This window comes from Cupressus sempervirens, chromosome 11 (genome assembly GCF_028749045.1).
Source record: "Cupressus sempervirens isolate cs-2001-9-10 chromosome 11, ASM2874904v1, whole genome shotgun sequence".
NCBI classification, from domain to species: domain Eukaryota; kingdom Viridiplantae; phylum Streptophyta; class Pinopsida; order Cupressales; family Cupressaceae; genus Cupressus; species Cupressus sempervirens.
The window spans coordinates 248081916-248105451 of record NC_143128.1 but is presented as its reverse complement, the minus strand read 5'-3'; the positions used below and the strand labels follow the sequence as shown (position 1 = coordinate 248105451).

Here is a 23536-nt window from a genome sequence, read left to right as displayed (position 1 = left end):
AACTATTGGAGGAAAATTCAGTCAAGGGTGAGATTTTAAATAATGTCATATTAGTGAATCACAAGTTTTCTTCACTAATCTAGATTGCAGAGTCTTGACTTCAATTGTTGAATTGTTTATATTGAATATGAAAATCCACTACTGTTATTATATTCTATTGACCTATTTATAATTGATGAGCTAAATAAGGGAGTCCTAGAATTTCCCTTCACATTATATAAAAAATTTGATACAATTTTTCATTTACTAATACTTACAACTCTTGGTTGAAGTTTCAAAAAACCACCAGAGTCGAGCTTGTGTGTCTCGTGCTTTTCTAGTCTTGCCTTTGTTGCCTTTGATGTGTCAGGCAATCTATGAAAAGTTTGAAATATGTTAGATAGTATAAATATGGAGGTTAATTAGTACATAATTAGATTCTCAACAGTATCACATACCTTGTTGTACTCTCCACTGGTGTAATATTATTTTTCTTGTCAGCTTTATACTTTCCATCCAAAATCAGAGCCTGCCACTCAGCCTCAGGAACATAGGGCGAACGCTCGTACCTGGGGTTATCCCGTAAATTTTTTCTGTACTGGTCCCTAATATACTTCAAACATAAACCAGCTTTTTCAAGGAGCTTGTTTCTCTCGAATGCATGAGGTCCAAAGAGTTGGGTCATGCTCTCTATAAGATCATCCTTCAACGGTTTGTGTTGCTGATTCCACCTTTTAAGTAAAAAAAAACATGTTAGACTCATAAATGAAGTGAAGCTACCTTTAATATAGTTCAAGAAATGGACGAAAAGGAAAACTATTATAGCAATGATATGAAATCAAAATAGTGGTTTGGGGTTTTATTTAGGATATGATGTTCCACCAGGTATGCATGGTGGGCCCAAATATTCACAAACACTCATCACCAAGTTTTCTCCAAAAAAGATCATTCCCTACAAAACAATCATGGGATCATTAGTCGATGAAGAGTGATCAAAAACTAAATTACTATTATATCACTATAGAATAATAATAACTTTAAAGTACCTAGAACTTTGGCTACTTTTAATGGAATGCCTTCATCGTCGCTGGCGATCAATGTGACATCGTTCACCGTTCCCGTACTAGGAACATAGGAACATCCAGGAAATGATGTTGCAGGTCCTATTGCAAAAAGTTTCATAAGTCTTTGTCACGATCGAAGTATAAAAGAACAAATGATAATTGTTGTTATAAAGTTGTAAAAAAGAAACTGTTTGTTGCTGTCATAAGAGAGAAAAAGAGGGATTTGTGTACCAGCAGATGGTGCAACAGTCGATGCATATAAGCTGCATGTTGCTAACTCAATATTCGAAAAGAGATTTGTGGTTGTCCTGGATGGAGGCGGTGTCATCATAGGATTCAATTGATGTGAAGCTGAAGAATAAAATTGTTAGAGCATGCATAAATATAGAACGCGTGGACTAGCATGGACAAGATTGTTAGAGCATTAAAAAAAATGATTGTTCGAGCATGTATTGTCAATGACTATGATCATTCCTATATATATTTAGTGGAAAATAGAAGTGGCGAATGGAACATGTGATCTACTTGAACCACCTGTAGCACCCTCATCATGGGAACAGGGCTCGAAATCAAGCAAAAAACTCTGTAAAGACAACGCATCCATATTTTAATTAATGCCATAAAAGAGCATAACATAAAAACCATTATTGAACTCTTGTTATAATTTAAAATTTCATTAATACTTACTTTTAAGGACTCAGAGGTGTGCAACAATTCAGATGCCCTATCTTTTATTTGTTGAGTCATAGGCTTTATGGTTGCCGAACGTAGAATTTCTTTGCTAATTTTCTTTAAATTAATTTTAATCGAACTGATCGCGTCATCGGTCTCTGCTAAATCGATATAGAAAGGGTCCTCCTCAGGGGGGGCCTGTTGAGGGACTGCAGGTTCCTTTCCCTCCCTCCGACCACTAGCCCTCTGTGACAACAATAGTATTAGTATTATAAAAATTACTCCAAAACAATAAAGAAAACAACATTAAAAAAATAACATTTTGCTTCTATCTAGTTTGCACAATTACAAATGAGTTTTACCTGCTTATGTGTAGATGAGCCGGGAGCATTGTCAACATCCCCTCCGGGTAGTTGCTCCATATTGTGCCCCTGTGTCAAAGATGAAGTATAAAAATGTTAGCCAAAAATTTATTGACTAAATGGTATGTTGGAGTCATTGATTAGAAGTTGGTTTAATAGTATGTACCACCCCCTTGATAGTAGCCTCGTTTGTATCTATGCGGTTCAAATTGTAATCAATAAGAAGCTCTTCCCCTGCACGTATTGATTTTATCGCATAGATGAATACACAATTTCCCTCGCGCACCTCAAATATGCAATTGGGTTGCTTTATAGTTGACCCAGGTCGTGTACTATTTATAAAACCCGCAATATTCCCTGTTGCTTTTGGCCTTCCATCAATGCATATAGCCAAACTTTTACTTTGATTATTGTCTTGCTATTGTATATAATTTACCGAGAGGGCATACCTACGCATACTTTTTTTATATTTAACAATATGCATCCAACTTTTGTAATCGTAACATGGTCCAACATACTCCATCAATTCAGAAACTTTGTTGTAAGACACCTTTATGCCGTCCATAGAAAACATGCCCAAACCATGTAGTGATGATGGTGCTATGCAATATATCCTCTCGTTAACACAAAAATCAGTGTTTATTGGAGGAAGTTCTTTGGGTACCCAATGTTTCTGTAGATGTTGGTACCTCAAGGGCACCTCGATGTCGCCTTCCATCTCATCATCATAAGAACATGACCCCCCTTGAGCAAGGAAAAATTTCATGTGTTTATTGAATTTCCTTATAGTCCTTTGACCTCTAGTTAATCTCCTTGTTCTAGATAAACTGCATGTCTCACTTTCCTCTTCTATTCCTATATTTCCCTCACTCGAGGAAGACACTTCTGACAAATACCTATTCGCTGGTACTTGAAAATGGGAGAGATCTTAGAAGACATCAATCTTACTATTGATAAGTGTATTAAATAGACTGTCTATAAGGAGTATTGACTTATACCTGTCGATCCATGAGACTGTGCAGGATGCTCCTGAAAGGGGTTCAATTTCCTGCAAATGTAATTCAATTATTGTGAGCATAATCACATCATAATCATAATCACATCCATCATTAGCATCAAATAAAAATTAAAAACATTAAAAGGTACACAATAAAACACTTAAATCAGACTCACATTATAAGCCTACTAGGGAAGTAGGCCTAGTGAAGGGCTAAAACTGGGTTTTTGTATCAGTTGATGAGTTGAGGGCTTAGTCACCTTGGGGACATGCTATTTGAAGTTTTTTGATGTGTGTGGAGGTGGAGGAAACACTTAGACTAAAGCCACTTGCATAACATTTTGAAATTCAGTTAGATATTTTATATTAATTAAGATAACTGTAATTTCTTCCAAAACCCATTATAATAATTTTAAAATGGATTAGCAGTATTCTATTTGTAGTTGAAACTTGTAGCTTTTAAATAGATAATGAATAAACTATGTAACCATATATATAAGACAAATATATTTCTAGCAAGAAATGAATATTAAATAGATTAAGGATTGATGGCATACCTCTAAATTCCATCATCATCATCCTCGTTGTCGTCATCATCATCATCATGATCATCATCATCCTCGTCATCCTCGTCGTCGTCGTCATCATCATCCTCCTCACCATCATCATCGTCGTTGTTGTCGTCGTCGTCATCATCAACATCATCATCATCAGTAGCAGCATCATCTTCATCATCTTCTTCTTCTTCTTCATGAAAATTTGTGTCAGGAACATCATCCAATAATTGTCAATCATGATCACCATCTACATCATCTTCTACTTCTTTGGTATCTTCTTCTTCCATCGCATTATACTTTATTGGCCTTCCTCTCGGTTCATGTCTAACAACAAATGACCAACCCGGTTTATGTGGAACCTCTAAGTAAAATACCTGCTCACATTGGCTTGGAAGAACATAAGGGTCATCCCCAACTGGCTCAAACGACCTTGTATTAACCATTGTAAATCCATTATCATGTTCAATAATAGTTCTATCAGGATCATTTGGATTAAGTCATAGCCTATACCATTTGACAACGAAGAGTACTAATTTGAAGGAACTAAAGTCACACTCAATTATCTCATCCAAAATGCCATAGTATCGATTTTCAGACTCTTGAGGATGTAAGTCATTTCTAGATGAAATATTAGTCACTTGAAAGACTGCAGTTATTCCTGAATCACAAGTTTTCTTCGTGTCATCCAACACTTTGATGCAAAATTTCTGACCAGTACAGAACATAGCCTTGTGGTGTTTAACTTGCAATAATATGTGAAACATTTCAAAATTATTGTATCGTGAGTTGATAAACATACGGGTGATTAATAAATTTGTACGTACCTAGAAATCTCTTGAACCACGTGCTAAATCTATTTCCCTTTGCGTAACATTGGAATCTCCATTATGATGAGCTTCTTTAACCAATGAAGATACACCTTCCCATGTTAATGTGCGACCAGAATGTTGACATCGTTCAATGCATACCGTCATCCAATCAAGATTGTTTGCAATATACAAATGTAGTGCATCCCACTCTCGAGCACCTGTACAAAAAAAAAATAGACAACTTACAACCGATTTATTTTGAAAATTAAGAGATAATTTATGTCATGTCCCCTTTTCAAATAATTTAAAAAAAAGAAAATCTTTGCTAAGGCAGGCAGGCCCAAGAAAGTGAAGTTTCGGAAAAAGGGAGTTAATCTTTGGAAACCGTTGGACTAATAAATGATAATTATTATTAAAATATGTTTCATTAACCTCTCTTGGACGTGAGTTACAGTTATGCCCTTTTTAAAGAGGTTTGGAGGCATTTTGGGGGGATTCCAGACTTGATTTTCGCTCATTCTTTGTTATTCTTCAGAGGCTGCCAAACCTGTGGAGAAGGAGACCCAAGAACGGGAGTTTGCAGGTTTCCAGGGAGACCCAAGAACGGGAGTTTGCAGGTTTCCAGAAAGGCTAAGGATGGGAGTTTGAAGCCATTCCATGTGCATGCTCATACAGAGTTTGCCTTTGTGCTGAACAGTGCAGATTTGTGAGTTTCCGGGTGTATTTTTGTAAGAGTTTGGTGTTTCCGGTTGAGTATTTCATATCAGTTTTGGTTGCTGCTGTATTTTAGACTTTAAGCTATTAAAATAGATCTGAATATATATATTGGGACGTGATTAAACTTCTGAGATAGATTATTAGTGTTCTTGTGGTGTTTCCGGGCATATTTTGTGCTATTTCGGGAGCCCGATGAGCATAGTTTTGGTTCTACATTTTTGAGCTGTTGTGTAAAGGCTATACGGATCTGGAAATGTCAATTTGTATGCTGTTATGCTGCTGAAAGTTCTGTAAAAATTTCCATTTTCAGATTTATTAGTAATTGGTGAAGCTGTGAAGCTTTTGGCACAATTTCTGGCATACCCGATTTGGGGTTTCTTGAGAAATTTGGAGGATCTTTGTGATATTAGTTGTTTGATCTTAAAGATCTGATTAAAGGTTGGAAATATCATGTAAAATTAGAAAAGGGACATTTCAGTGGTATTAGAGCCATGATCTTGCCAGCCTGAGGGTTTGTAGAAGTTGCAGGTCAGTTTTGACAACTACCCAGATCTTGCATTTCAGTTTTGAGAACTACCCAAATCTTGCATGTCATAATTTATGATTGCATGTTGCTTCTAATCAGTTGCATGTCAAAATTTATGGTTGCATGCTACTTCTAATCATTTTCATGTTAGTTCTTGGTGAATTTGGTGGTTGTAGAAGTTTGCATTTCAGTTTTGACAAGTACCCAGATCTTGCATATCAGTTTTGACAACTACCCAGATCTTGCATGTCATAATTTGGTGGTTGCATGCTTCTAATCAGTTGCATGTCCAAATCTATAGTTTCATGCTACTTATAATCATTTGCATGTTAGTTCTTGGTGAATTTGGTGGTTGTAGAAGTTTGCATTTCAGTTTTGACAACTACCCAGATCTTGCATGTCATAATTTGGAGGTTGCATGTTGCTTCTAATCAGTTGCATGTCCAAATCTATGGTTGCATGCTACTTCTAATCATTTGCATGTTAGTTCTTGGTGTTTGAAGAAGTTATATCCTATTGGGGTTACACTCTACTTTATCCAGAATGGACAGGTATAGTACAGAGTCTCAGAGGGAACAATCTTGGACAATTGATAGCCAGAGTCAAAATAATAGAAAGGATGGTTATTTAGACATTCGAGATAAACTTATGAAAATAAGCCATGACATGTCTAAACAGTTGGTTGAGCACCACCGTATAAATGACATGTTATCTGACCCAGCTAAGGTGGATAAGTTGACTGGATTTCTATTTGGCAGATTTTCTCACAGGACAGATGACACAATTTCCAAGAACTTGCATGAGGAGTTTGAGAAACTAGCTGATAGCCAGGTAGAGGTCTCAGATTCTACTCTGCCACAGGAGGTGGTGGGAAAGGATATTACACAGATTGATAGTAACGGTCAACTTGATACTCAAATTGAGACAATTGTTTACAGGTTGTCAAAGGGTGATGCCACAGGTATTCAGGATGGTATAGTTACAACAGGCAGTGACAACAGTGTAGTGGGTTCAGATGATGATTATGAGGATGTTGTTGTGCAGGATGGTGAGATACCTGGTAGAGATGAGCAGACATTGAGCATTCATGACTTTGCTGAGAAAGAGTACCAGGCACAGTTAGATGCTTCATCACATGAGGTTGAGGCTGGTAGTACTTCACATGATTTGTCCAGCCAGCTGAAGGTGAACCAAGATAGTATTGTGACTTCATTATCTCATCATGACAGGTATGTGGAGTTAGTTGGTATTGGTCATATTACTCAGGTGAGGAGTTTGCTTGAGTTACCAGTTGATTCTAGTTTACGGATATGGACTCGAGATTGTTATATTGGCATTTGGGATTCAGTTGACTGGATATCTTTAACACTTTTTGGTAGCAGTGTTTGTTTGGGTGCTATCATGGATTTGATTAGCAGATTACATGGTGTTGTCTTTTCTTGTGCCAGTATCTTGTCTGATATTGGTATTAGTTTTTATACACCAATGTTGGGCCTTGTTCATATATCCAGTCGGCCATACTTGTTGGAATGTGTTGATGATATTTCATATTTGGCAGTGTGTATAGATGAGTCCCAGGATCATATTGGCATTGATGACATCCAGAAGGATGCAATGGGCAATTTTGAAGACTTAGTTTCCTTGGGTATAGAGGAGTTGGACAGAAATGCTAATGTTTTTGATACTCTATATGTTGATATGAGTTTTAGATTTGATTCACAGGATATGGATGGTTATACTCTAGAGACTAGTAACTTTGAGGATACTCCTTTAGACAGTGCATCAGAGGAGGTTTGTAGGAGACAGTCAAGCCAGTGCCATCATGTGTCTAATCAGTTGAGAGTTAGTGACCAAGACATTGCTATCACTTGCCAACATTTCGATGCTGCTCGTCAGTTGTTAGCAGTTTATGGATGGGGTTCTCCTACTAGTGATGAGCAGGGAGGCAGTTATCTTTCCTTGACAGAGTTCCACTCTTTATGGGAGGCTATCCAGATTCTGAGACAGGATTATATGCAGTTGGTAGCCGACAGAGATTATCTTATGAAGTGGGGCAGTACAGCATATGATGCATTGTTGGCCAAGGAAGATGAGGTGAGTGAGATTACTGAGCAGCTTGTGGTGACTTCTGAGATTCTTGAGAGTACACAGTTGGCTTTCAAGGAGTCACAGTTTCATTTGGCTAAGGTGACCATGGAGTTAGAGCGACTACAGTCTTCACCTGATTCTATACAGTCACAAGCAGTGGTGTTTGGTGATCCGAGGATGTCCATGGCCGAGATTGTCAGAGACAGTGGAGATGGGGATGCATCCATTCTTGATACTAACATTGGAATATCAGGTTCATTCCCACTAGAGTTAGGTTCAATTGAGTTGGGTGTTGTAGCAGATTGTTGTATGCCTGACATGGTGGTGACCTCTAGTACTAATGGCACGAAGACTAGAGATGTTGTATCAAAGACCATGTGTGACATTGGTGAGCTAATAGTTGGCATGGTTCCTACTAGTAATACTACTCCCTTTGCAATGTCTTCAGAGGTAGTAGTCAGTTCCAATTTGGTTAATGATCGATTGCAGTTAGTTACATCTGGATTGCAGTCTGAGCCACTGACTGAGATTGGTGCATTCTATCGGCATTACACTGTGAGGTATGCTCATCTATCTACCTTTGATGACCATGTTGATGAGATGATGATACAGAGATGTACTTTGGTTCCTAGTGCTTATCATCAGTTATGGGACAATTTGATGCCTCAAGATGAGAGTTATGATGGGCATGACATGGCGATAGGTTCTACAGTTGACAGCTTGATAATACATGACTTAGAGCAGGAGTTTCAGAGTGATGCTTCAGCAGGTGTTGTTATTGATTCTACTCCTTTGGCTATGACATCTCTTGACTTAGCTGGTGATCAGTCACAGTGGGTTGTATCACTTCTTCATGGTGAGCTGTTGACTGAGGTTGGTTTTTTTTATCAACATTATATTGCAGGGTATGTACATCAGTTAGCATTTGATCCTTGTGCTGAGGAGTTGATGGTAGACAAATTTGGTTTGGATTCCATTTCTTACTCTTTATCTTGTAATGTCTTTTCACCATCAGCAGTGTATGGGAGTTATGGTTATGAGATAGTGGCCGATGATTTGCAGAGTTGTGTTGACTGCAGGAGTTGTACAGTGTGTGGATTCTCCATACTTGGTACAGTTTCATTCAAGAGGGTTCACCATTGTTTCAGAGTTGGATTGTACATTCCATATAGGCCAGTGGGATGCGTTGATGGTATTTACTGTGTTGGTAGTTTGATTTGTCCACTTTACTTGGGTTCTGATGTTCTAAGAGTTTGTGCCTCATGGGTTTTTGTTTGTGGTAGTGGTGATTTCGGAGTTTGGTTGAGCTATAATTGTCAATTTGATTATGGATTCCTCTTGGTCATATTGCAAAGGATATTGCAGGAGCCTATGTTAATTGGTAGTAGTATAGTTCATGACTACATTTGGGATCCAGGTGGATTCATTGGTTTATTGTTCAGCCATTGCTTGAGGACAAGCAATGATTGGGAGGGGAGGACTTGTCATGTCCCCTTTTCAAATAATTTAAAAAAAAGAAAATCTTTGCTAAGGCAGGCAGGCCCAAGAAAGTGAAGTTTCGGAAAAAGGGAGTTAATCTTTGGAAACCGTTGGACTAATAAATGATAATTATTATTAAAATATTTTTCATTAACCTCTCTTGGACGTGAGTTACAGTTATGCCCTTTTTAAAGAGGTTTGGAGGCATTTTGGGGGGATTCCAGACTTGATTTTCGCTCATTCTTTGTTATTCTTCAGAGGCTGCCAAACCTGTGGAGAAGGAGACCCAAGAACGGGAGTTTGCAGGTTTCCAGGGAGACCCAAGAACGGGAGTTTGCAGGTTTCCAGGAAGGCTAAGGACGGGAGTTTGAAGCCATTCCATGTGCATGCTCATACAGAGTTTGCCTTTGTGCTGAACAGTGCAGATTTGTGAGTTTCCGGGTGTATTTTTGTAAGAGTTTGGTGTTTCCGGTTGAGTATTTCATATCAGTTTTGGTTGCTGCTGTATTTTATACTTTAAGCTATTAAAATAGATCTGAATATATATATTGGGACGTGATTAAACTTCTGAGATAGATTATTAGTGTTCTTGTGGTGTTTCCGGGCATATTTTGTGCTATTTCGGGAGCCCGATGAGCATAGTTTTGGTTCTACATTTTTGAGCTGTTGTGTAAAGGCTATACGGATCTGGAAATGTCAATTTGTATGCTGTTATGCTGCTGAAAGTTCTGTAAAAATTTCCATTTTCAGATTTATTAGTAATTGGTGAAGCTGTGAAGCTTTTGGCACAATTTCTGGCATACCCGATTTGGGGTTTCTTGAGAAATTTGGAGGATCTTTGTGATATTAGTTGTTTGATCTTAAAGATCTGATTAAAGGTTGGAAATATCATGTAAAATTAGAAAAGGGACATTTCAATTTATTACAATAACATCTTATAATTTATTACCTCTCACTTTCCTCAATGTACTTTTCCCCATCAAGTACTCCCCTTCTAATTTTTTAAAAGGCTCGAGATCCCAAATACGATCTACATGGATATTTGATGCAAACTTAGGAAGATATTCAGTAATGTACACCATAGTCTGGTATACCATATATCCCTCTACCATAGAACCCTCAGGATGTGCTCTTTGTCGAACCAAAGCTTTCAAAGATTTCAAATGCCTCTCAACCATCCACATTGACCTAGTGTGTACAGGTCCACACAATTCAATCTCCTCAACTAGGTGTATGAGGTAGTGTTCCTGTGCATTGAAAAAAGTTGGAGGTAGACACTTTTGCATTTCACACAGTAAATAAGGAATTCTTCTCTTCCAATAGTTTATATCTTCTTTATGGATTTCTTTAGATGACAACCACCTACATTAAGAGATTCAAGTCACAAAAAATATATAGATATGAGACTTTACAAAATAATATACAATAGATTACATAGCAAGAAAAACAAATCACGAATATAATAAATATATACAACAAATTGAACAGATATTATTGCTTACCTCATATATTTTCCAAGATCGTATATCACTTGTTTGATGTTATTGTTGAAGTGCTCTGGGAGAGATAAAGGAAGCACATACTGCAGTAATTATAAACCAATCATTTTATTGTTTTCTAACATAACATAACGAACAATTCACATAGTTTATGAATATATTGTAAATACAGAAGAACATAACTTACCTTGACGAAAGTATGCCAATCATGCGTTTTGAGCCCTGGCCCAAATTCACTTTTTTTTGATATGAGATTGTTTATGTTTGCAGCAAATCCTGTGGGAAATCGAATTTTTTGTATGACTTCTTTTATGGCATCACTTTACTGCTCCGTTAATAACCATGGAAGGGAACTTATATTAATCTGATCTCTGTTGCTATTTGAGTGAATGAAATTTTTCAATGCAATATGATTGGATTCATGTATGTAATTACAAATTTTGACAATTTTTTCTTTGTCACGCCTTCCATCCAATATTTTCCACAATGTCTCTATTGTATTCTTTCCAATATGCATAGTATCAAACAAATGCACAATTTGTAAGTGCTCGTAGTAGGGAAACCTACTAAATTGTCTGGGATAGCTTTTTAGTCCCTTTGGAAGGTTGTCAGTATTGCCTTGACGACCTTCACGATCATCAATTACACAATTAGTCAACAAAAATCACAATAGAAATATATAAATTACAAACATAAACCATTAGGTGGAACGACATTACCTCGACGATTAATTCTATTATATTCCAACTTCCATAGGCGAGGTGTCATTCTTCGTGGCTTTGATGTAGTCTCTTCTTTCCCATTGAAAAGATGTTTTTCTGTACTTCGATACGTATGATTCCTGTGGAGGAAGTGTCTACACTCATCAAACACCTGCTTTCCTAAACTTTTTGAATGATGAGATTTCATCTTTGGACCACAAACTGGACATGCAAATTTTCCCTTTGTTTGAAGACCTACAAGATAATGATGTAATTGGATTATTAAATATGTTGATTTTTATAATTAGAATTATTGTGCGCAACTTGAATTCACTATAACATACCACAAAAATGTGTTAGCCCTGGGGCATCATGTATTGTCCATGCAAGTATTGCATGGAATTGAAATTGTCTTTGTCGTATTGGTCTAGACACGTCATACATAGTGACACCATTCCATAACTCTACCAACTCGTCGATAAGAGGCTCAATATATACATTCATATCTTTTACTTGATATTTACCTACTTGAATGAACAGTAACATTACATAGTTATTGTGACCGTTTTACTGCAAGATTTGTAAGTACGTGTAAATTAATAACTATCAAATGATAAGATACCTGGAACAATCATTGACAACATTATGTGCTCCCTCTTTATTGACATCCACAGAGGAATGTTATTGTTGATAACAAAAATAGGCCACACCGAGTAAACAGATCTCATCTCTCCAAATGGATTGACACCGTCCGCTGCCAATGAAAGCCTGAGATTACGAGGTTCTTCTTTGAAGTGTTGCCACTTTTCCTCTATGTGCATAAATTCTGAACCATCCGCAGGGATTCGAATAATGCCATCTTGACTTCTATTGCGTGCATGATAATCCATAAATTGAGCCAAGCTACTACACCTGAATAATTGTCGCATCCGTGGAATAATGGGGATGTAACGAAGAACCTTTTGAGGCACCTTTTTTGTTAGTCGATCTGTTCGATATCTACTCGTATGACATACAGGGCATTGTGTTGCAAATTCATGTTCTTTATAATATATAATATGATCATTGGGACAAGCATGTATTGCTTCATACTCCATTCCAATATCTTTCATAACAGCAGTTAATTCTCGATATGAGCGAGGTAGAATATTTGATGATGGTAACAGAAACTCGCCTATCAATCTACAACAAAAAATACAAGTTGTTAATATAAACAATATTAGTGGTACATTATTCACCCTTTGTTAACTATAAAGACATATATGACATACCTTAACATATGTGACATTGTTATGTTGGATAAACCATTCATAACCTTCAAGTTCAACAACAACAATACAGCAAAGAGAAGAGTTGTTTGGGAGTCTTTGTATAGGGGCTCGTATGCCTTCTGAAGTAGAGGTACATCGAGGCTATCATCATCATCATGATCAGATACGCTTGGACTAGATGTGTCATGGATCAATGTATTTATACCATCCTCTTCAATTGTGTTTTCTGGCGCATGATCGTCATCTTCCATGTGATCATTATCTTCACCTTCGATATTTCAACCTCCATGTTCCTCCACTTCAAAAACCATATTCTTCAGATTGTTGTGGTTCATATCATGTACTTCCCTGGGAAGATCAACCTATATAAAATTGATTAACATAAATAAACCATGATCATCAACTCATCATCAAGTGATTTCATATGTATATAAATTGTTAAAATGATATAATGAATGACTTACCAGTGGATGATAGTCATGCCCCCCTTCAATGTGACCATTCTCCCTACAATGTCTCTTAACTGTTTTGATTAGCAGTCTTCTACGGTTTAAGCCCTTACAAATATTGCAAGGAAAATAAAATTTTCCATCACCTTTTGTTTTCAAGTTAGACCACAATCTAGCGATTGTCTCCCTGTTTTGTTCTTCACTTATATTATCTGACATGATCGTTCTTTGCAGGAAGCAAAAATCGGGCTATGAAAACTTCGGTCTACTATAACTTTCAAAAACTAAGCAAAACCGTCAAAAGTACACAAATCTTCTTAGACCTAACTAAATACTTTAATATTTTAAAAATACTTTCTTTGACTTTATTCCTAAGATTATTTGTAAAAATTTGACCAACGGCCTGAAGGTCTTATTTCAAGAGACCTTACAACATTAAGCCACTAAAAGCAATTTCAAAACATATAAGCTAAAATTCTAGTTAAAATATACATTAGAATTAAAAAAAAACAATTTTCATACCTGAGCGCACGACTATAACTCGTGCAATAGCCTTCTTGCTTAGCTATAGAAGCTCTCCAGCAATCAAATTATACATGCTACAAGGCCTAACAACAATTTCAAAACATATAAGCTACAAGTCTAGTTAAAATATACATTAGATTAAAAAATATACAATTTTCATACCCGAATGCGCGGCTATAACTCGTGCAACGACCTTCTTGCTTAGTTGTAGAAGCTCTCCAGCAATCAAATTATACAAGCTACAAGGCCTAACAAAAATTTCAAAACATATAAGCTACAAGGCAAGACATATTACATGACATGGCAAAAGGAACAAAATTTACAAGCTTTAGCAAGAAATATTAAATGACAACATAGTGCTAGAGAGATCACAATTATATGAGTCAAACATAGTCATGAAAAAGTACATAAATTAGTTATTATATGCAATTAAAAGATATAAAGTTAGATAGGGACATCCATAGGGCATATTGAAGAAATGATATGGTCATATAGATTTCATATGGGATTTTGAAGATGATAGTGTTCTAAGGCAAAGAATCCATTCATATAACCATAATGACATTAAATGTTTAAGCATGGACAATCATCAAATACTAAAATAGAGTAGCAATAAATAATTAGCAATAGTATTTACTTGAAAGTTTCTAAAGCCTTTTCAAAAAATCCATTTTGTTCTTTTAACTCTTAAATCATTTGCTTTCATTTCTATCATGATACAATAACAAGAAATGTTATTTAGAATTAGATTCAACAAACCTTAGCAGTGTAAATAGCCATCTCCTCTAAACTGGACTCTAGACACGAGGGGGCATTCACATACTCTTCCCCTAAAGGTATCCTGAAGAACAAAAACCACTATTCTTGAGTTTGTGAATTGCACCTCGAGATGAATGAAGCTTAAAAGGAATGAAAATTGTTTTCATACATTTAAATCAGGATGTAATATTTATTCATAAGTATATACCTTGCAAGCACTTATAATTGTTGTTATATGTGTTGCAGGAAAAGAAGAAGTTTCAAGATAAGTTTACATTGTTGTTATATGTGTTGCAGGCAAAGAAGAACATTACATTGCTTTAATTTTCCATTGATGAGTATCATCTAACACTTTTAGCATAATTTTTTGAAAAGGATGGAGACATGGTTCATGTAGCTGAGGAAGGCATTCTACATCGATTTGAGGTGATGGTAGGTTAATAGGAGTCAAGATGCTGAAAAGTTGTAAAGTTGTCATTTTAACTTCAACATTTGGGAAAGATTTTACAAAATCTCCAAAGGTGGTTATGGGTCAGTTCCAATAGTTGGAACATGGCATATGGAGATATATAAGGTCATCCAAGGCCTGGTGTATGTATTGGTTGAGGTTTTTCTCAAACCTTAATAGCAAGCAATAACATTTACATTGCAATTTTGTCACAATTTGGCTTGCAACTCGAGAAACTACCTTAATATGAATTGAAATTCACAATTTATTGTTATTCTTAGTTAGTTTGCTTTGATTCCTTGCTCTATATGTTTTGGTAGATCTTTGTGAATAGTTTGGCACAGTGTAATAAAATTCCAAACCCACTGGACTGTTCACTGCCAGAACTAGGGTTTCTTGAATAAACATGCCATTTTCTTGAACTCCCACAGTGTTTCACAGCCTTTTGAGGGTATTCAATGTATAGTGTATTATATCTTTTTTGGGTTGAAAAAATGCAGTTTGATATTTTTCATGTCTTGCCCTAGGTAGGCCATTATACTATGGAGCATAGGTATATACCTGTATGTTCTATAAGCCTGTATTGTTTGTGGCCAATTGTATTTGAATTCATGAATCTATGATATTGCTGTCAGTGTTATAGTTTCAGTCAGATTAGTAATGGATTAATATAGAATTAATCTTGAATTCTATATGAACTATATTGGTTATTATTTGGAATGGATATGAGTTTGAATATATATTTGTATATTTAATATATATGTGGAAATAATAAATATACTGGTGCAAGAGCACCTCAAACACTCAAGTCAGGCTTAAGGATCATGAAGACCTTCAAAACTCTCCAAGCAAATCAAAGGTGTGGAATGTATAAGCAGAGTCCAAGGATCAGTTGGAAGAACCTAGCATCGATCATGACCTTCAAGTAGTACACTACATTGGCATATTTACAAGGTCCTTAAAGGAGTACTCTTCATTGTGTAATGTTGGTCATGTCCACAAAGGACTAAGTATTGGGATGTAATGTTTAATAATGTTTGATAAGTCTAGGTTGGGTAGGAGGTAATCCCAAGACATTAAAATTAAGGGTGAATATTCAAATAAAACCTTTTGTTAGTTAAATATTCAAATATTTAAACATAAACGGCTAGTTTGGGATTGGAGTGAAGTTAGAGTTTAGTTGTTCTTTGTTTAATGAATTATTCTCAATTCAATAAAAAGTTGGTTGAGATAGTTTCTTAACTTATTTAATCTTGTGGAGTCTCTGTTATGCGACAGTGAATGAGACTGGTGTGCGGGTTTGTAACATTGGTGAATAAAAAAACTCTGAGATTTCTACTATTCTTTGGTTTTTGGAAGTCTTTATTGATTCATTGAAGTTCATAGGATTTGACAAGAGTTTCTTTAACTATTGTAGTTGCTAGTTGATGAATTCCATATTGTTTTGAATTCACTGCTGCGGCGCCTGTTGAAGTAACAGTAATTTTCTTTAACCATTTTTTTACCACAGTCAGGTTTTAAGAGAAATGGTGATCATTCCATGAATATGTAGGCCTGATATTCATGGAATGAATCAATTTAACATGTATTATATAATATTGACCATGCATATGCAGAATTCATTGGGACAGAGGTGATTATTGTTGAGAACAGTCCGACCATGTGTTGTAAAGGTGTGACAAAGTGTAGCAGCGGCTAATCTGCCAAGCAAAGGAGATAGGTGGTGATTGGGAATATTATGCGATGTCCAATAGATGGTGAACCCATCTTTAATTGGTTACAAGAGTATGTGCAGACAAGAGATCAAGGAGGCCCTAAAATAGGGGTTTGGAGTCCAGATTTGGGGATTCAGGTGTTGTAGAATTCTTGGGGCTAATTCCTTTTGGAATTGACCATTTGATAGTATAAGTAGGCATTTTCCAAGAGTTGAAGGTGTTAGGAAGTGTCTTACATATAGTTCCTTTGTTAATCTGGTGAATTTATGCAATTGAAATAGAGCATCTACCATAGAAATATGTTGGTGTTGGCCCAAAATAGTCATACAAAGGTTTTTGGGCTACTAGGCTGCCAGTCAGGTCTCTAGGATAGATTAAAGGAGATTGTATAATCAGTAATCCAAAAAACACAGAAATAATAAACAAATTTATCACATTTACATGTACATACCAGACATTGGCAGTGAGATCCTTCTTCCTGCTAATCACCCTTCCTTCAACCAGTTGCTCCCATTTGATAAAACATCCACGTAGGTTGCAAACGGTGCCCTGCCTTGAAAAAATGCAGCCTCAAAGTGCGCAAAATGCCGATGCCTTAAAATCTTTTTGAGTCATTGGGACTCACTTGTGATGGAGATCTCAAGTTGCCACCCAAACATAGAGAATAGAATGGGTCATTGCATTCAAAAAATGAACTCCATGGAACTAGTTTTAAGGATGCCTGATGCAAACGAGTTCTGATATTCTTCCGCGCGCGCCTTTCAAAAGAACCCTGTGTCGTGCAATTTCATTCAAATGAGGGTTTTTGGCTTTTTTTTTTTCTCTTATATCCCGCTGGCGTCGCAATTGTGACGCCATCAGGCTAAAATTGAAAAAAAAAAAGCCAAAACCACATTATCTTTTCTTGCCGTCGCAAATTGACCCCTAATGTATTAGTGACAACATATGTCCCTAGGGGCCCTAGGACCCCTAGGGCCTTATTTGGTTGGTTTGAATGAGTCAAAATGAGTCATAGGATAACCTATGACCCCTTTTGACATATTTGATGGCAACATATGTCCCTAGTGGCCTTAGACCCCTAGGGACCTATTTGGTTGGTTTGAATGTATCAAAAGGGGTCATAGGAATAACTTATGATCCCTTTCGATGCATTTCATGACAAAACATGTCCCTAGGGGCCCCAGGACCCCTAGGAACCTATTTGGTTGGTTTGAATTCATCGAAAGGCGTCATAGGATAACCTATGATCTCTTTCAACACATTTCATGACAACATACGTCTATAGGGGCCCTAGGACCCCTAGGGGCCTATTTGGTTGGTTCAAATGCATTGAAAGGGGTCATAGGATAACATATGACCCCTTTCGACGCATTTCATGACAACATATGTCCTTAGGGGCCCTAGGACCCCTAGGGGCCTATTTGGTTGGTTTGAATGCATCAAAAGGGGTCATAGGTTATCCTATGACCCCTTTCAATGCATTTCATGAGAATATTATATTTAATAATAATAATATAATACTGTATTTTAATATAATAATAATATATTACTAGATTATATAACGATAATAATCATATATATTACTATATATAATAATAATCATATAATATTACTATATATATATTTAATTATTATTATTATCATATATATTACTATATGATATTTGGGTTGGGTTATGAATGTTTGAAAGAATTTGGCCGCCACTTTTCGGGTACTGGATTTCATATCTGATATCCAATCTAGTATTGGGTAACCTATTAGGCTTGGTATTTACCAAACATATTTGGTCAACTCAAAAAATGTGTTTGAGAAAGGTTTCATTGACATTTAGACTTCGAGTAGCCATCTGACAATATTATTTTCATCCAAATTCAGTGAAATGAAAAGGGTTTTTTTATAACACTCTCAAGATTCCATCGATATAATTGCTGTCAAATTTTGAGTTTGATAAGTATTTGTTAGTTAATTTTTAATGAAGATGTATATAAAGTGCTGATTGACATATTGATTGAAAAATAGCTATAACTTTCAAACAATATAACATCTTTAAAATCCAAAAGTTGTGTCACATTCTATGCTTCGCCTAGTATAAGGAATAAAATTTGGTAAAGTTTTCAATGAGTTAAGGTGGTTAGAAACAAGAAGCCTAGTAGTTTAGAAATTACATTCAATTTCCTACATATTCTTTTCTTAATTTTTTTGATATAAAGCCCATAATTACTTTAAAATTATGTGTCAAGTTAACATAACCCTAATTTGTTGGTTTCTCACTGCCACTTAAGGCCATAGACTGGTTGACCATGATCCTGCACATACCCATTATCCAATTTAGTTTCCTATAAACTAATAATATCTAATTTTAAAGAATTTAGACAACATTTTAGGAGATTTTATTTGATAGGGGCATTTAGGTTCCTAACGTTCCATGTGGAGAACCTCATGGTTCACTTGGAAGGTACTTCCCCTTCCCTACATAGAGCATATTAGAGATTTTGGCAATTTGTACATTTTATTTTGGTTTACCTTGTGGTGATTAAATTTTTATAGTTTTATTATTTTTATCTAATATAAATTTGATATTTTGAGTAGGATGTCTAGTCATTGTCTATATGTAATTTGTATAGTTTAATTATTTTTATCTAACTTAATGGATCTTGAGCCATGTGGCTCAAATGTGAGGCACGAAAGTCCGGGGAAGGCCATGAAAAGGATCACATGGATAGTGTCTCTATGGACAAAAATAACATCAATCAAGAAAGGTTCTAAGAAGAACAATGGTAGTGAGGCTTTGAATGGAAACATGTCAAATAATGAAGATGGTTTTGCAAATAGAAAAAAAGTAGAATATTATTTGCAAAAAGGAAAGGATAAAATAGACAACAAGGCCAAAGAATATACAACTAGCAAAAATGAAGGTAAAAATTTAGCATTTACTTTCCTTGATGAAGGAATGGATTCTATAAATGATTGCCTACACAGATCTATTAGTCTTTTTTTCTAAGGGGATTCCTATGGAAGCATATTTCTATAGATGGGATAAACTAAATTGGAACAACATGGGATGGGAGATTGAAAATCTAAGATGTTTAGGGAATTGTTACATGTCATGTACTTTTAAATCCCTAGAGCATCTGCAAGTTGTTTTACAGTATGATACTTGGGTCCAAATATGCTATCTCCAAGCATGGACTTTAGATTTCCACCTAGAAGGTCCCTCATGATCTCAATATCCAATGTGGATTGAACTTTTATTTTTAAACCTAGTCTGTCAACGTTTTCTGAAGAATATTGTGTCCCAACTTGGTGATGTGATCTGGTGTTAGAATAGCTCCAAATATTTTCTAGTTTAAGGGTTTGCCCCTAGGCTTTTTTTGAGATTGAACAACTAGCTACTTGAAAATAATAAGTTGATTGGCCCTAGTTTTATATTCTACCAACCAATTATTTGTTTGAACATGCCCAATGCTCATTTTTTGCCAACAAGATGGACATCTGAAAAGAGATTGTCCACTCTAGAAAAATAGGACTGCTCAAATTTCCAACTTTTCCTCATCCTTGTCTCTTCATGTACATCTTCCTCATTAATCCTTTTCTAATTCTAAGACTTCCATTTCATCAAATTGTTAAGTTATGTTGCCAATAGTGGCATGTTGTGATGGTTAAGTTGTTGAGTTGTTATCCTTGTCATCAAGGTTCAAATTTCATGGGGATGAGGTCCCTCATTTGTGGCCTCACTGGTTCATAGCTCCAGGTCAAAGAGTTTACCCCTCTTTTTAAAAAAAATCGTTAAGTTATGCCACTTGTTGTTCTGAAAGATTCAAATAAAGAAACCACAAATGTTTTTGCTTTATATAAGGATAAAATGGAGCTAGATCATTGAATGATAGTAAGGAAGAAGAAAGATATTCCTAAGCCTTGGGTGCCTAATACAAGATTCAAGGCTTCCCAATAATTTTCTTTAACATATTTTCCTCAAAATCCTTGTTCCTTATAATGATGTTTCATGTCTCCCCCTCAAAGTTCAAGTCATGAATCTGAATCTCCTCCATTTGGTTCAAAAATTCTAAAATAATCAATTGCTCTTAGTAATCTCTTTGATGTGTCACTGATAGTGAAAAATTACCCCAAAGCATCTTAATCATGAACTAAAAAGCTATTTCTTAGAACGTTAGAGAGATGTCCCTCCCTCAACACAATATAGAGTGGACTTAATTACAAAGTGGAAACCTAATATTATTTTTCTTCAAGAAGTTAAAGTGAGTGGTTCTCATCTTGCTACTTCTTTATGTAATGCATGGGAATCTGCCACTTTTTTCATACTTTACATAGTGAAGGAAGGGAAGTGTTATTTTGGGTTTTCTTCTTGGATGAGTAAGTTTGTGATTGCTAGGTGAACATCCTTCACATAGTTGTGTATAGGAATTTATTTTCATCAATAGGAAACTTATTGGTTTTTTCTCGATCTATGCCTCTAATAAAACTAGAGAATGTTTTGAACTTGGGATTAGATGGTGAAAGAATTGCCTAATGTTGACTAGGTTATAGGAGGGGATTTTGAATGGTGGAATACTCTAGTGATTGTATCTATATTAGACATATTTAGTTGAGTAATGATGAGTTTGATAAATGGTTACATTATCATAATTCTATTGGGGTTGTTGACCATATCCATAATAAATCTTTCAACCACATTCAAAATTGATATATTTGGTCTAATTGCATATTTATATTGATATGAAGTTGAGTATATTAAAAATATATTATATTTCCCCCAACTTGCATTTGAATTAGAAAAACAATGGGATTTGAGTTAAAATGGATTATTCTATCATCTTCTCTGACCATTTTCCTATTAATTTTTCTATTTTGGGGATTGATCAAAGAAGTAAGAAATCTCAGCTACCTTATAAGCTTAATGTTTCCCATCTTAAAAACCCCTCCTTGACTTCTCTAGTGAACATTTGGAATCCCTTTCCTAAGCCCAAAAATGGTGAATGATATAGTGATTGGTGGCAACCTACTTGTTAGTATAAATAATTGATTATTATTACACTTTACTTAAGTTTACTTAGGAATATGCATAGTCATATGAGTTGTCTTATTGACAACACAGGAATTAGCAACTTATTAGAGCACATCATGTCTATAACATATCTTTATGAGATACACCTATGTAATCTTATCCTCTCATCATCACACAAACTCCTATGCTTAATGAAGGATAATCTACCTTTGGTGGATATGTGCTGAGTTGTAATCCTTATCTCTTGTGTGACTTCTAGACATATTGGTTGCCCTTATATATAAGCACCCTCAATGATGTATTCATCCATTATCCAATACTCTCATTATTGTTATCATCCATTATTGGTACATATTGTGCTAGTGCTTGAGCTTCTTGATCTTAGCATCATTTTTCTCCAAGGAAAATTATTACATGGTATTAGAGCCATAAGAGATCTCTTCGCATAGCCATTGGAGACCATTTTTTTGCTTTACCTCTCGGAGGGCCACGATTCAGATCCAAAGTATCCACAGATATTGGGGGCATCTTGAGCAAGATCTGACCTCACCATTGCATCTGGAGGATTGATTCAAAAAATTTTGACTATAAATTTTCCTACCCTAGGCCATAGTCAAATCTAAGACAATTTTTTTTTGCAAACTAAAACTTGAAGGCCCAATTTGTGAAATTGATATGATCTTTTTAGATCTGTGCAATTAATTTTTTAGATCTATACATTCTCATTGTGTCTCCTTTTGGATCTACATTTTTTTTCAAATTTGTATTATTTTTCTAGAAAATTCTCCAAATTTTTTTGGCCATTTGGCTAGTAGGAGAGCATTTGTTTTTTGTAGGCAAATTGGGTGATCAAACCACAGCCACCTGCGGTTAGTAATAGTTTGTAGAGGTTACCATTGCATCTTCCAAGCACACATGGTAAACCATAGACTGCTCATAAAAGTCACAGAGTGTCAACATTAACTGGGCATTGCAACCGCTAATAGTGAAAGGCAACCAGAAATCGGTGGCTTCTACGCCAATTTCACTTTTGTAGGCTTCCACTTTTATAGACTTTTACAAATACAAATAGGGTGAATGTGGGATTAAAAATCCCACACCTGCTACTCCCTCCGCATCGTCAGCCACCCCTCCTCTACCAACGCTCTCCACCACCACTGACCATTGTTGCTGCATTCACCACCTCTACTATGTGTCTGCTAGTCAGCACCCACCAACTGACTTTGGCTACCACACGTCCTCCACATGGAAAATGCAACTTTGTAACGTAACACTACTGCCACGTCATTCCACAACACCACGTGTTTGGCCACATCATCACACGTTAGTAGGTGACTCAGTGCCTAGTCAGATGCCACATGCCATGCACATGTCATCTCACATAGGGCACCACATCAGCTATCATACATGTTTGCATGCCACATTAGTTACCATATAGTAAAGACTACCACATCACCTACCTAGGGTGGAGTTATTACTAACATCATTATCTTGGCGAGCCTAAATTTGACAACCATTTGACCATCATAGAAGGGCCCAATTGCACTGTTGAGATAGTTGTTTGGATGTCAATGTTAACACAGTGGTTTTATGACATCATTAGGGTAGACCTCTCACCATATGCAGTTTTGATTTGACAATTCAACTTTGGGAAACCATATCTCAGTCATATGAACCCCAAATCAGGTGCAATTTTTTTTCTTTAAGCTAGAATTTACTAAATTTTTTAGTGGTGCTATTATTTTCTAGTTTTGGTTCACGGATTTGTTAGAAAAATTAGTTTTTGGTGACTATACCTATCCAATCCTGCATTTTGCAACTTCAAATGCTTTGTACGGGCTCATCTGGACACATATTTAGGTTCTATTTTTTTGAGAGTGCATAATTTTTCATCTA

General features: G+C 35.9%; 1 protein-coding gene across 1 annotated transcript; it reads right to left on the bottom strand.

Moving 5' to 3' along the window:
- Positions 1–239: 239 nt before the first annotated feature.
- LOC149529081 (uncharacterized) lies at positions 240–22193 on the bottom strand. The gene is made up of 3 exons (XM_089808108.1): positions 22117–22193; positions 438–710; positions 240–354 (listed from the first exon to the last, which is right to left on the bottom strand). Exons 1-3 carry the CDS (start codon positions 22191–22193, stop codon positions 240–242), a joined length of 465 nt encoding a protein of 154 aa, XP_089664234.1.
- Between the last annotated feature and the right edge of the window lie 1343 nt (positions 22194–23536).